Source organism: Seriola lalandi, unplaced genomic scaffold (genome assembly GCF_002814215.2).
Source record: "Seriola lalandi dorsalis isolate HSWRI2012SDOR001 ecotype SW California unplaced genomic scaffold, Sedor1 jcf7180002054694, whole genome shotgun sequence".
Classification (NCBI taxonomy): Eukaryota; Metazoa; Chordata; class Actinopteri; order Carangiformes; family Carangidae; genus Seriola; species Seriola lalandi.
The window spans coordinates 783,981-795,646 of record NW_019525247.1 but is presented as its reverse complement, the minus strand read 5'-3'; the positions used below and the strand labels follow the sequence as shown (position 1 = coordinate 795,646).

The following is an 11,666-nucleotide window of genomic DNA, read 5'->3' as shown; positions in this document are numbered from 1 at the left end:
GCATGCGAGAAGTAGTGGGATCGATGCCCACATTCTCCAGCACATCTCTATTCTTGATGACGAGGCATAACTTACAAAGCACTGAGTCTTTCCACACCAGCCTGATGGAAAACTCAGGAACCAGTGAGACAATGAAATGCCATCCTCCTAGAAATCCAGTTTCAGTTAAAGATCAGTGGATTTGAAGGTTCATTAGACATGTAAACACTCCTGAGAGGTTTATGATACTCTGGGGAGTTATTTCCCCACTGAATGCTCATCAAAGTAGGGATGTCATGAGAACCGATACTTTGGGACCAAGTGGATGCCAAAATTCTGAAAATGTGATGGTACTTCCTCCACAGTACCATAAGTACTGAAGATGTTGTAGGTACTAGAGATGTGGTTCTTCCGGAATTAAAGAGGGCAGTATAATAACTGTACAAGCCTTCTAGTCTGACATCAAACTCAAAGAGAGGAAGGAGGCAGGTACAGAGAACAATTACAACAACACGTGGAAAACACGGGTAGAGCAAAAAGGTCGGCTACGAAGTGTGGAAAAGAAAGCACACGCTCACACATAAATTGCTGTAAATGGCAAGGTTGTTCCTAAACTTCCATTACTATTCATTCACTTTACCAGACTTTCCAGGTGTGAGGGTGAAATTTAGCTCCTGTATGGTCCTGTACTTACGTGAAAATCTTAGGAGCTGACCTGGAAACAGTCCTGGGTTTACTACCCAGACCACCTTTTTCATTTGAGCAGTGTTTACAACAGGACGAGGTGGCCGAGTGGTTAAGGCGATGGACTGCTAATCCATTGTGCTCTGCACGCGTGGGTTCGAATCCCATCCTCGTCGGAGTGCAGTTTACTTTAGTCTGCCATGTTTCCATGTCAACAAGATCAGTTTCTGTCCCAAATATTCTCTTCCTCATTGATATACTATCACACGTACTTGGAAATAATCTGTCAAAAACAATGGCAGTCACTCACAGGGGAATTAGCTCAAATGGTAGAGCGCTCGCTTAGCATGCGAGAGGTAGTGTGATCGATGCCCACATTCTCCAATAGTCTTTAGTTCCTGTTGTTAAAGACAGGGTCATGTGTGAAAGTCACTGAGCGATCGACAAAACTAGTGCATGCTTCAACTCAGGCACAACAGAGTCAATGAAATATCATCCAGGAGGACCGTTTCAACAAATACATCTATGCGTTTAAATGTCCCAAATTCTCTCTTCCTCATTGATACACTGTCACACGTACTTGGAAATAACCTGGCAAAAACAATGACATAGAGTTAATCACAGGGGAATTAGCTCAAATGGTAGAGCGCTCGCTTAGCATGCGAGAAGTAGTGGGATCGATGCCCACATTCTCCAGCACATCTCTATTCTTGATGACGAGGCATAACTTACAAAGCACTGAGTCTTTCCACACCAGCCTGATGGAAAACTCAGGAACCAGTGAGACAATGAAATGCCATCCTCCTAGAAATCCAGTTTGAGTTAAAGATCAGTGGATTTGAAGGTTCATTAGCTTATTTGAGATTACTCTCTGTTTTTAAAGGTTGACAGAGGGTCATTTTTCTCAAGGCTTGGCTATCCTAGTATGAAGTCCAGCGGGGTGGACCTAATTACACATCATGATGATCCATGTGCTGTAAAGTGTTTGATTATTGGTGACTGGAAGGAGAAGGAGAAGCTAACTGCAGCAGAGTCCAGGCTGACACAAGCTAAACTGGGTGAATCTGCACCTGTTGCTCCATCTAACCACTGACAGTCAGAGAGTTAGATACTATAAAAATCATTTAAAGACTGAAGTGTTGCATCCTGAAGAGGATTAGGATTACCACATCTATAATAATACTGTTGTGTTGGCACAGACTCTATGAATCACACTGATGCTGAAATGGTTGTTGGCAGTGTTTCCTCATCGTGCTGCCTGCAGACAGTCAGACGTCACAGGACAGGACAGGTGTTTGCACGAAAACCAAGCCTTGTGATTGGCAGGTGACCTTTTTACTTGGTGTGCAAAAACAGCCCGGCAGTTAATGACGCAGTTGGGAGCGCAATCCAGAGCGGAACAAATAGAGACTTGCTCTGTGGCTTCTGGGGTTTTGAAAAGTTATCAGGGATCATGATCACATGTCTCTGGGTTTGAGTCAGGGACTTTTCCCACGTTTCCCTGACTGCAGTGCTGGCGAGGCCCGAGTTGAACCGTATGTCTGTACTGGTGCCCAGGCAGCTCCTCACTTTTTCACACATGGACTCATTTGTGCAGAAATGAGTGTATTTCCCAACCAACCACACTTGTGGTTAGCGTAGCTTTTATGAGCGTTGGCTTTCAGTCTGTTTGTACCCTGTCCTGCAGGGCAGAGAGCTGGAGGAAGATGAAGAGAAAGCAGCTCTACCACTGATCTTCACATCACTCCGATAAGATCAGTTGTTGTTGGCTGGAAACGTGTCAGGGTGTGTTTTTATTAAGAAGGTGTTGGTTCAAAAGTCATTTTAAATTAGTGCTCATGGTTTATTTTTAGGCATCAACTTTAAACTGTTTAATCTTATTATGAAGTGAATGAAAACTTTAGTATCCCTGCTGTTAACTGTGTGAATGGTGCTCAAATACAGTGATTACATAAATGTTAGTGGGAGCTAATAAGTGTTGACAGGAAGGTGTGGGGAGCCCAAACATTTCAAACTCTCTGCAGGTCCCTGCTGACACCAAACGGCCTCACTACCATTTCACTGAGTGGCCATCTTTACAGCTGAACGTCCCCTTTGAACACCACAAACATCACTCAGCAGGACCTTTTCCCTCGTGCTTCAACTCGCTGTCACTTTTTTTTTTAATGTAAGCTCTCGTGAAGCCAAACACTGCCGAGCCTGTGCTGCCTGGAATTCCCTTCGCTGTGGTCGGCTGATCCGCCGCTCCACTCCAGCTCACTCGACGGGATGATGGATGGCCAGCTTTTCAGAGGAGAGTGCCAGAAAAACATTTTTCCCGCTCTCTTCCACTCTGCCTCTCATTCCACTTAATAACTCTGCTGATAATTGTGCCTTGCACGAGCTGTTTTAGATTCCTTCACAGGAAGTAATAAGGGGACAGTGATAGGACAAATTTAAATATTTCTTATTAGCATAAAGTATTGAAAACTGTCTCTGAAACCTGACGGTGACTGCCTGGTCAGACAATTGATTTAGATCATAATTCTGCCAATTTTAGACCATATTTTGCTAATTTTTTACTTACTTTTGTAGTGACTAGAGTTTATATTTGATGTACCTTTAAGCAGTGACAGTTCCCCCTGTACTGGTGCTCTCCTGTTGAGTTTTTGGTGCCAATGATGTTGTCACAGCTGTAATACAGAGACAGGCACTAAAAACACTACTACTAAATAAACTAACCCTGACAGATTGGAATCATGGTGTGAGCTCACAGAACTACCAGTTGCTGTGAGTCTGGTCGTCACCATCTGGACCTGTTAAAGGGAAATGCTAACGCTAGCTGGCTCCCCTCTTCTCTATAATGTGGACTGAGCGTGCAGGAGCTGCCTGCAGGGGTTGAAGTAACGTGCATGGTGGTGGGAATCAACATTAGCATTAGAAAGCTAGGCTAACTTACCAAATAGAGCACACTAATCCTGAATGATAAACAGACGGATAAAAACCAACTTGCATCAGCAATGATAGGCTCCCTTATTTTTTCACATAAAAGGTGGCAACCTGATCAGTCGCCCACCTACAGGCTGAGATGCTGTTTCCACTGATGTGTCCAAAGACACTTTTAGTGATGAAGAATGCAAATTTCACTTTGACTTCAGAAGTAATTTAATGTTTCAGAGCTCTGCTCTGAATGAAAGTGGTGTTTGAAAGTTTTGTTTTTCATCAGAGCACAGAGAAAGTGTTGTTCTGAGTACTGAAACTCAGGTGCAGTGTCGACATCAGTGAAACTAGTAGAAGAAATTTAACTGGTATTGCTTTTTTATTTTCACCTGGAAACCAGGGACTCATGTCATTACTCTCATATGAACTGCGATGAACAGTTTTATGATTGTCCTCTCTCTGGATAAGACTAAATTGGCAGGTCCAACAACAGTGAAAGCAGGAATACGTTTCTTCCTGTTTCCTCACTGTCACATGACCAGTGTTGTGGCTTGACTGAGGATCTTGAGCTGTGTTCCAATTCAGGGGTTGCATCCTTCGGAGGATGTGGTCTACGTTGTAGACTGAAGGCCGAACTGAAATGAGACGGTCTGGTCTACAGAGGATTTTCACGTTGTGTCACCAGCTGTTCCTTTACTGTTGTGTCGTAAAGCACAGTTCCTGTCACCTAGCAACCGACACCCAACTTTTTTTTAAAATAAAATCTTTTAAGGCCTGTGGTTTTAACATTTGTGCCGTTAGCTGTTGAAATGAGCTGAAACCCAATGCCTACATTTAACAGTGTAATCCTCAGGCTCTCTGTCAGTGTTGTTTACTACCGTATGATTTTCATTACTGGCGCAATGAATCTTGGGATAGTTTTGGACCATGAAGGATCCACCTGTTGGAGCATTCGCTGTCCAGGAAAAGAAGGACACATTTGAAGGAGCCTTTGAAATGGGACAGTCTAGTCTCTCTGGCCTTTTACAACCATGTCATGGTCAGACAAACAGTTAGAGATCATGACCTTAAGCTTTCATTATTTCACTCTGCTTGGCTTCAGCCTCCAGTCTCATAAAACAAGTTGCCGAGGTAACAGACTCAGGTCAGAGGAAATAGAAGAAGAGATGGAAAAGGAAAAGGAAAACATAATCCATCTTGAAATCCAAAACTCATAAATCAGCTGGAATCAGCTGTGATTTAATGCTCAGAGGATCCTGCTGTTTATTTGTCTGACTAAAGTTGGCTTTGTTCTCACACAGGATCCCCGGGGTCCAGAAGAGGAACCTACAGCCAAGGTAGAGCCACTGTTCTGTCATTCTGCATCTTTAGCTCTTCTTCTGCAGAGAGCAGGCTGTACTTTTCCAGCAGTATCCCGTCACACACAGTCGTCTGCTGTTGTCTATTGGCAGCTGCCCAGTGTAAACCACGCTGAGACTGAATATTAGACTCATCAGATGGACAGAGAACAATCCCAGTGGGATGGAAATGTTGCTCTCTCCTGCTGAGGAAATGGTTTAAAAGTTACGATCACATTTTTTAAAGTGAGAAAGGTCAACCCTGTATGCAGCATTAGATATTTTATAGACGCTATGATGACATCTACTGTCTCTATCAAATAAATATTATTTTTAGCCAGGTGGAGTTGGTTCATTACTTTGGTCCTGAATCACAGTATCTCAACAGCTGTTGGATAAAAGGCCATAAAATGTAGTGCAGACATTAATTATCCACAGAGTCTGAGTGATCTACTGACTTTTCCTTTAGCACCACCAATAGGTTTACTAGATTTTTACTAAAAAATAAAAAAAGTTCCAGTGAACACAAGTAAGGAGGCTCACAGTTTCATCCTTCTGAATACATCACAGGCCAAGTTGAAGTCAGAGAACTGTAAATGCTCTTAAAGTGAGTTCAAGTGTTATTCAGGTGAATCTTAATAAAATGTTCTAGTGTATGTAGTAGACATGGCTAATGCAAATTGTCAAATATAATGCCAGTATTGAAATAACACCTGAGTTGGTGGATGAACTGTTAAAGTCTCAGGTTGCAGTTTTTTACAGTCTGCCCTGCTGCTGAATCTGACTCTCATTTCACTGATTTGCTGTCTGTACATTGAACCTTGACATGTGATACATAAAACTTTGCTCCTGCTGTTTAGTGGCAGCATCGCAATAATATCAGATGTCTGTATTTGGGCTTAACTGCATCAACATCACACTCGCCCAAGCCTGGTGGCCAAGGTGAGATAATAAAAAGATTTTAGGGGGTGGATGCTATATTGTAAAAATATTTTATTGGCATTTTAGGAATCAAGCCGAAGATAAATTCATAGAGACTGTCTTTATTGACTACTTTCCTTTTAAAGTAAAAGCCTACCAGAACAGAGAGGCGTTATGCCTCTTGAGCCACTTGAGGAAGGCTTTTAATGTGAAACATCTGTGTAGGAAGTAGGGAGTTTCACAGTGATTGCAAAACAGAGAAGTGGAGGCAACTGGAAATAATTAGTGAATGTTTTAAAAAGAAAGTGAGAGAAGCAGAGTGATGAGACTCTGTTCTGCTGATGGATTTAAAGCTGTGGTGAAGAACAGAGGTCGCTGAGACACTGACAGACCGAGGACATGTTGAGTTTGTACAAACAGCAAGTTAAAAGGAGCAGATGTAAGATAGAGTCATTAAAAAGGGAATATAGACATAAAGACCTGTCTCTGATGTCTTTCACATAAAGGAGGTCTCTGCAGGGAAGTGAAGGAAAATGTAAAATACATGGCGGGAAAATCAACAGTTGGGTGTGTTTGCTGCTACATTAAGCCTCCTCTCTGTTTGTCCTCCAGGACAGTCAATCAAGATGTTCATCCGAGGCCGGCCCATCACCATGTACATCCCCTCCAACATCCAGAACTACGAAGACCTGAAGATGGAGCCGCCCTCAGAGAGGCTGGAGCTGGACTGGGTGTATCCTTCCACAGCAGTGCTCAGCCTCTTGTTACTGACTTCACTGTGCGCTCACCTCCTGGACTCTGGCCACACGATGTGTCCCTGATAAATATCACTGTGGTCCTCCAGAGTCTGTGAGAGCAGAGTCATCCATGGACTGAGCTGTGAGGTCGTGGGTCACAAGTCTAAAATAACATCATTTGTTTATTTATGGACGTTTTTATTGGCCTTTGTCATCTGTAAACCACAGAAGACGAATGTGAACCATGAACCACATTATCTCACTTTCCACAAACAAGTTCTTACAAATATAAATTTCAGCATGAAAATATTTAAAGTGATATTTATGCGTTTGTTTTTCTCCAGAGAGTTCTGCAGGAGTCCAAAACCTCCTGTTCCCTCTTCCTGAAGTCTCTGCTTTTTTCAATGTGTTTTTGGTCAGATGACTGAAATCAGCTCTGTGTAAAAACAAGCGCAAGACATTTCCACATTATTCTACAGCATAAAATACGTCAGTTAATTCCCCAGTCCTGATTTCTTTAAGGTTCTGTGGACACCTGACATCAGATCAGCTGTGGTGCGAATTAGACAAAAATCTGCAAGCAAATAAGAGGGAAGTCACAAATGTCACATGGCCAACAAACTAACAGGAAGTGAGCCACAAATCATGTGTTCAATTGTGCACTGTAATTAAGACAGTCAGTTTTCGTTATCATGAAACCACAACACACTACAGATATGACAGTAGAGTAAAAAGCTATAGCTGCGTGGACACGGTCTACTATGGTGCAACCCTGCGTCGCCGCCGTAGACCACGAAGGCCGAACTGAAATGAGACTCACCAGCTGTGCCCGCCCTTGTGTTGCCAAGTGCAGCTCCTGTCGCCTAGCAACCTATATCATACAATAAACTAAAGATGTACAGACATTCAGTCGAGTTTAGTTGCTGATGTTTGTGTTAGTGAGATATTTGTGGTTCATGACACAGTTTTGATTGAACTGTTCCTTTAATGACTGAACTGGACCAATGATTGAAGTGAACGTCACCTTGACTGTGTGATGTCAGCTACGGTTACCGGGGACGGGACTGCCGGGCCAACCTGTACTTCCTTCCTACGGGCGAGGCGGTGTACTTCATCGCCTGTGTCATTGTGCTTTACCACATCAACAACCGAACACAGCGCCACTACCGCAAACACACAGACTGCGTCCGCTGGTCAGTACCATCTGCTTCATTTTCATACAGTCTGAGCAACAGATGGGGTGTGTGTGTGTGTGTGTGTGTGTGTGTAGGGTTAGATTACATCCCTGTTTATCCAGAGTCACATAAAATATGAACCATTTGTGTGAAATTTTGTCATAGTTGTTGTGTGAAGTCTTGAGTCATGGCTAAAAACTGATTTGACCTTTGACCTTTGACCACCAAAGCCTAATCATTTCATCCTTGAATCCAAGTGAATGTTTGTGACAAACCTAAAGGGATTCCCTTCAGGAGTTCATGTTCATTGCTTTCACAAAGTCAAAACCGTGTTTTGTGAGGTTGACCTTTGACCTTAGACTTTAAGCCACCAAAATCTAATCAATTCATCTTTGAGTCCAGGTGAATGTTTGTACCAAATTTGAAGAAGTTTATCAAGGCGTTACTGAGATATGTCCACAAGAATGGGACGGATGTACGGACAACCCAAAAACAATAGCACAGAGGCGTAAAAACAAAAGCATTGGGGGGTGAGGGTTGGCGGGATTAGCTCATTGTTTTTGTTGCACAGCTCACAGCTGTAATCAACCTGCTGAGCAGCAAACAGCAGAGAGCAGCTAGTGAACTTGGTGAATTGTTTAGGTATTTCTCAGGAGCTGGAGGAGACCAAACACAGAGTTAAAAGAGAGGGAACACTGGACTTAGATTCATCAGCTGGATACAAACATGACTTAAAATGCTGGTGTCGCCCTGTGTCTCTGTGGGATGTGTAAATAGGCAACTAGTTGCTCACATGTGTGTAATCATAAGATGATAATCAGTCAGATGTTGTGTTCACGGATTATTCCACAGTGGCCAGAAAAGATACATTTCTGCAGCTTTAAATAGAAAAAACGTTGTTAAGCTAAACTTGAACAGGATATAAAGATGATGAATAGTTCTTAGACTGTAAGGTCACTTGGATGTAGTACCATCAGATTTAAGATGAGAGACAATGTCAGCACAAGCAGAAAAAAACAAATAGACTGCACTGTATTTGACTGTAAGAATATTTTTGACATGTTGCATGATGGATACAATCCCACATAAAGGTATTTGCCCCTGGGGAAGATATTGAAATGTATTTCTACCCTGAACAGCTCCTTCTTGTGTCTCCTGCAGTCTCACTGTCCATCCTGACAAAGTGCGGGTGGCATCTGGTCAGACAGCAGGGGTGGACAAAGACGGGAAGGTGATACCACTTTTTATAAACTGCATTTCTGTACACTTATAAATCATTAAAGCATATATTGTGTGATTCACTATGAAAGTTGGATACTGTAGTAACGACTAACTCTCATGTGAAGTAAAAAAAAAACTCAAATCACCTCCTTGGAGTTGTATCCCTCCGCCAACCAATCAAGTATCAGGAAATATGGTCTCAGTCTCTCCTTCCTGAGTTACAGGAATGGCCTGTAATGGCCAGAAGTGTTTTTTACAGAACATTATGATGTCACAGTGAAGTTGACCTTTGACCTTTTGGATATGAAATGTCATCACTTTATTTTATCCTTAAATTTAGTCATAATTAGTGAATGAATTTGTGAGTTATGGCCAAGAATGTGTTTTGTTAGGTCACTGTAACCTTGACCTTTGACCTTTGGCCACCAAAATCTAATCAGTTCATCCTTGAGTCCTCTTGAATGTTTTTGCCAAATTTGAAGAAGTTCCATCAAGGTGTTACTGAGATATCGCATCAGGAGAATGGGACGGTTAGCGTGGAAGCATAATGATATAAATATATATTTATAATAAGTTGTTGGATTTTGGCTAAAGATAACAGGTAGTGGTAACTATAATATGTGTGTGTGTGTGTGTGTGTGTGTGTGTGTGTGTGTGTGTGTGTGTGTGTGTGTGTGTGTGTGTGTCAGCCCCTGCAGCCTTGTGTTCATATCTGGGACTCCACCTCCCTGGTCACCCTGCAGCAGATCGGCCTGGGAACCTTCCAGAGGGGGGTGGGATCAGTGGCGTTTTCTTTCGCTGTGAGTTGATCATAATTTCTTAATGATGTTTCTGGATCTCAGTGACAGTGAAAAACACTTCCTGTTCAAGTGTGTCACATGAGAAACCTCCCAGTTGCTCCTGATAGTATAAGAATCATATACAGGAGATCATATGTGAATTAAAACAGTGCAGTTGTGTTAGAAAAGAAAACATGAGTTACTGACTGAGTTAGTCCTGTGTTAATGAACTGACCGTGTGGTTTTGGGTCTCTGTCTGTTGCCTTGGTTTCCAGGACTCTGGAGTGTTCCTGTGTGTGATCGACGACTCTAATGAACACATGCTGTCAGTGTGGGACTGCAACAAGTGCACCAAGCACGCGGAGGTCAAGGTACAGACAAGTCAGACAGACAGAGTGCAACAAAAAGTGTAAATGTAAACCTAATGAGTGTAGTAATAAAGATATTTAAACACTTTTACTGTGAGAAATATGAAGGGAAAAAAGACATAAGTATTAATAGATAAATAAATAATTAAATACATAAATAAATAAAAATAAATTGGAAAAAAATATACTATTTCTGTATTTTTACATTTATTTATTTCTGCATTTATTTATTCATTCATTTATTTATGTATTTCTACATCTATTTCTAGCGGTGTGATCAGCTACTACAGCTTTGAGTGATAGACAGGATCTTTGCCTTTCCAGTGTTGCCAACTCAGCAACTTTGACACTAGATTTATCCATTTTTCAGACTCTGTAGTGACATTTTTTTGATAAAGCACAGAACAACAAATCTAGTGACTTTTTGAACAAACCTTGGTTAAATAAATGTAAAAATACATAAATAAGTGAATGCATAAATAAATAAATACATTTAGAAGTACAGAAATACATAAATGTAGAAATAGAGAAAACATTTTTTTATGACCAAAATGTTTCATTTTGAATTTCTTTTTTTATTCATTTATTTATACTTTATATTCATTTTTTGTGCTTCATAGAGAAACACTGTCAACAGTTCATAAATCAGCTGAGAAACCATTTAAAAAGAAGATGCTCCTTATAACTGCAGAAGCTGCCTGAGATTCATCATGTTTTCAGGTTTGCTTTAGTATCAGACTAATCCAGCCACAGCTGTCTGTACGTCTGTGGGTTCACTGCAAACAGGAAGTACTCATCGGCTACTTTGACTGGTGCTAATGTGTCAATATGAATAAATATAGGCTGAATAAACAGGACTCAAGCTGTAGCTCCCTCGGTCCTGAAGAGCCTCTGTTCGTGAAGAAAAGTCATTACGCTCGCTAACCTGTTTGACAGAACAACTTAATGAGGTGATGATATGTTGGATGTCCTGGACTCAGACATTAAAATGATGTCAAAGCTGTGATCAGACTCGTGGTGACAAACTGTTGGACTGTTCCTTTACGTCACCTGCAGCTCTGACTGATTGTGTGACGTGTTTTGAGATGTGAGCAGGTTTTACATCGTCACAGTTTCATGATCCTCCCTGAGGCTGAAGCGTGAGCACGGTGACAGATCGCCTGTCCTGCAGCCAAACGGCCAGCGTGGCTGCACATGCTTTTTATAAAGGAGGTCTGTTTGGAGAGATTAAGGGGGGGGGGGGGTCGTTGCTGTGCTTTTATGGGCTTTTATCCCAGAACGCCACAACTTCCCTGAGACTGAGAGCAATTTAAACACAGCTGTCATGGCAACAGTGTAAATATTTTATACAGTGAATTTATCCGGCCGTGTGTGTGTGTGCGTGTGTGTGTGTGCGTGTGTGTACGTGTGTGTGTGCATGTGTGTGTTCTGTAATGCAGCAGTAGGAATGCATAGGTGGGTGCTTGAACTTGTTCATCTCAGGTCAAGATTTAATGAGCTCATGCAAGAAAATGTTTCTTCTACAGTCCTGTGTGCAGGGTTGGTG

General features: G+C 41.9%; 1 protein-coding gene and 1 non-coding gene across 3 annotated transcripts in view; both read left to right on the top strand.

Moving 5' to 3' along the window:
• The window catches only part of eml3 (EMAP like 3), a 30,710-nt gene that overhangs the window by 6,026 nt on the left and 13,018 nt on the right, over positions 1–11,666 (top strand). For both annotated transcript variants that reach the window (XM_087178645.1, XM_023423854.2), the window contains 6 exons: positions 4,884–4,919; positions 6,453–6,573; positions 7,621–7,770; positions 8,914–8,983; positions 9,663–9,773; positions 10,028–10,123. In XM_087178645.1, the coding sequence (XP_087034771.1) occupies positions 4,884–4,919; positions 6,453–6,573; positions 7,621–7,770; positions 8,914–8,983; positions 9,663–9,773; positions 10,028–10,123 (584 nt within the window). The remainder of the gene's footprint in view (positions 1–4,883; positions 4,920–6,452; positions 6,574–7,620; positions 7,771–8,913; positions 8,984–9,662; positions 9,774–10,027; positions 10,124–11,666) is intronic.
• Positions 758–839, top strand: trnas-gcu (transfer RNA serine (anticodon GCU)). The gene has a single exon. It is a non-coding gene; the product is annotated as a tRNA-Ser (tRNA).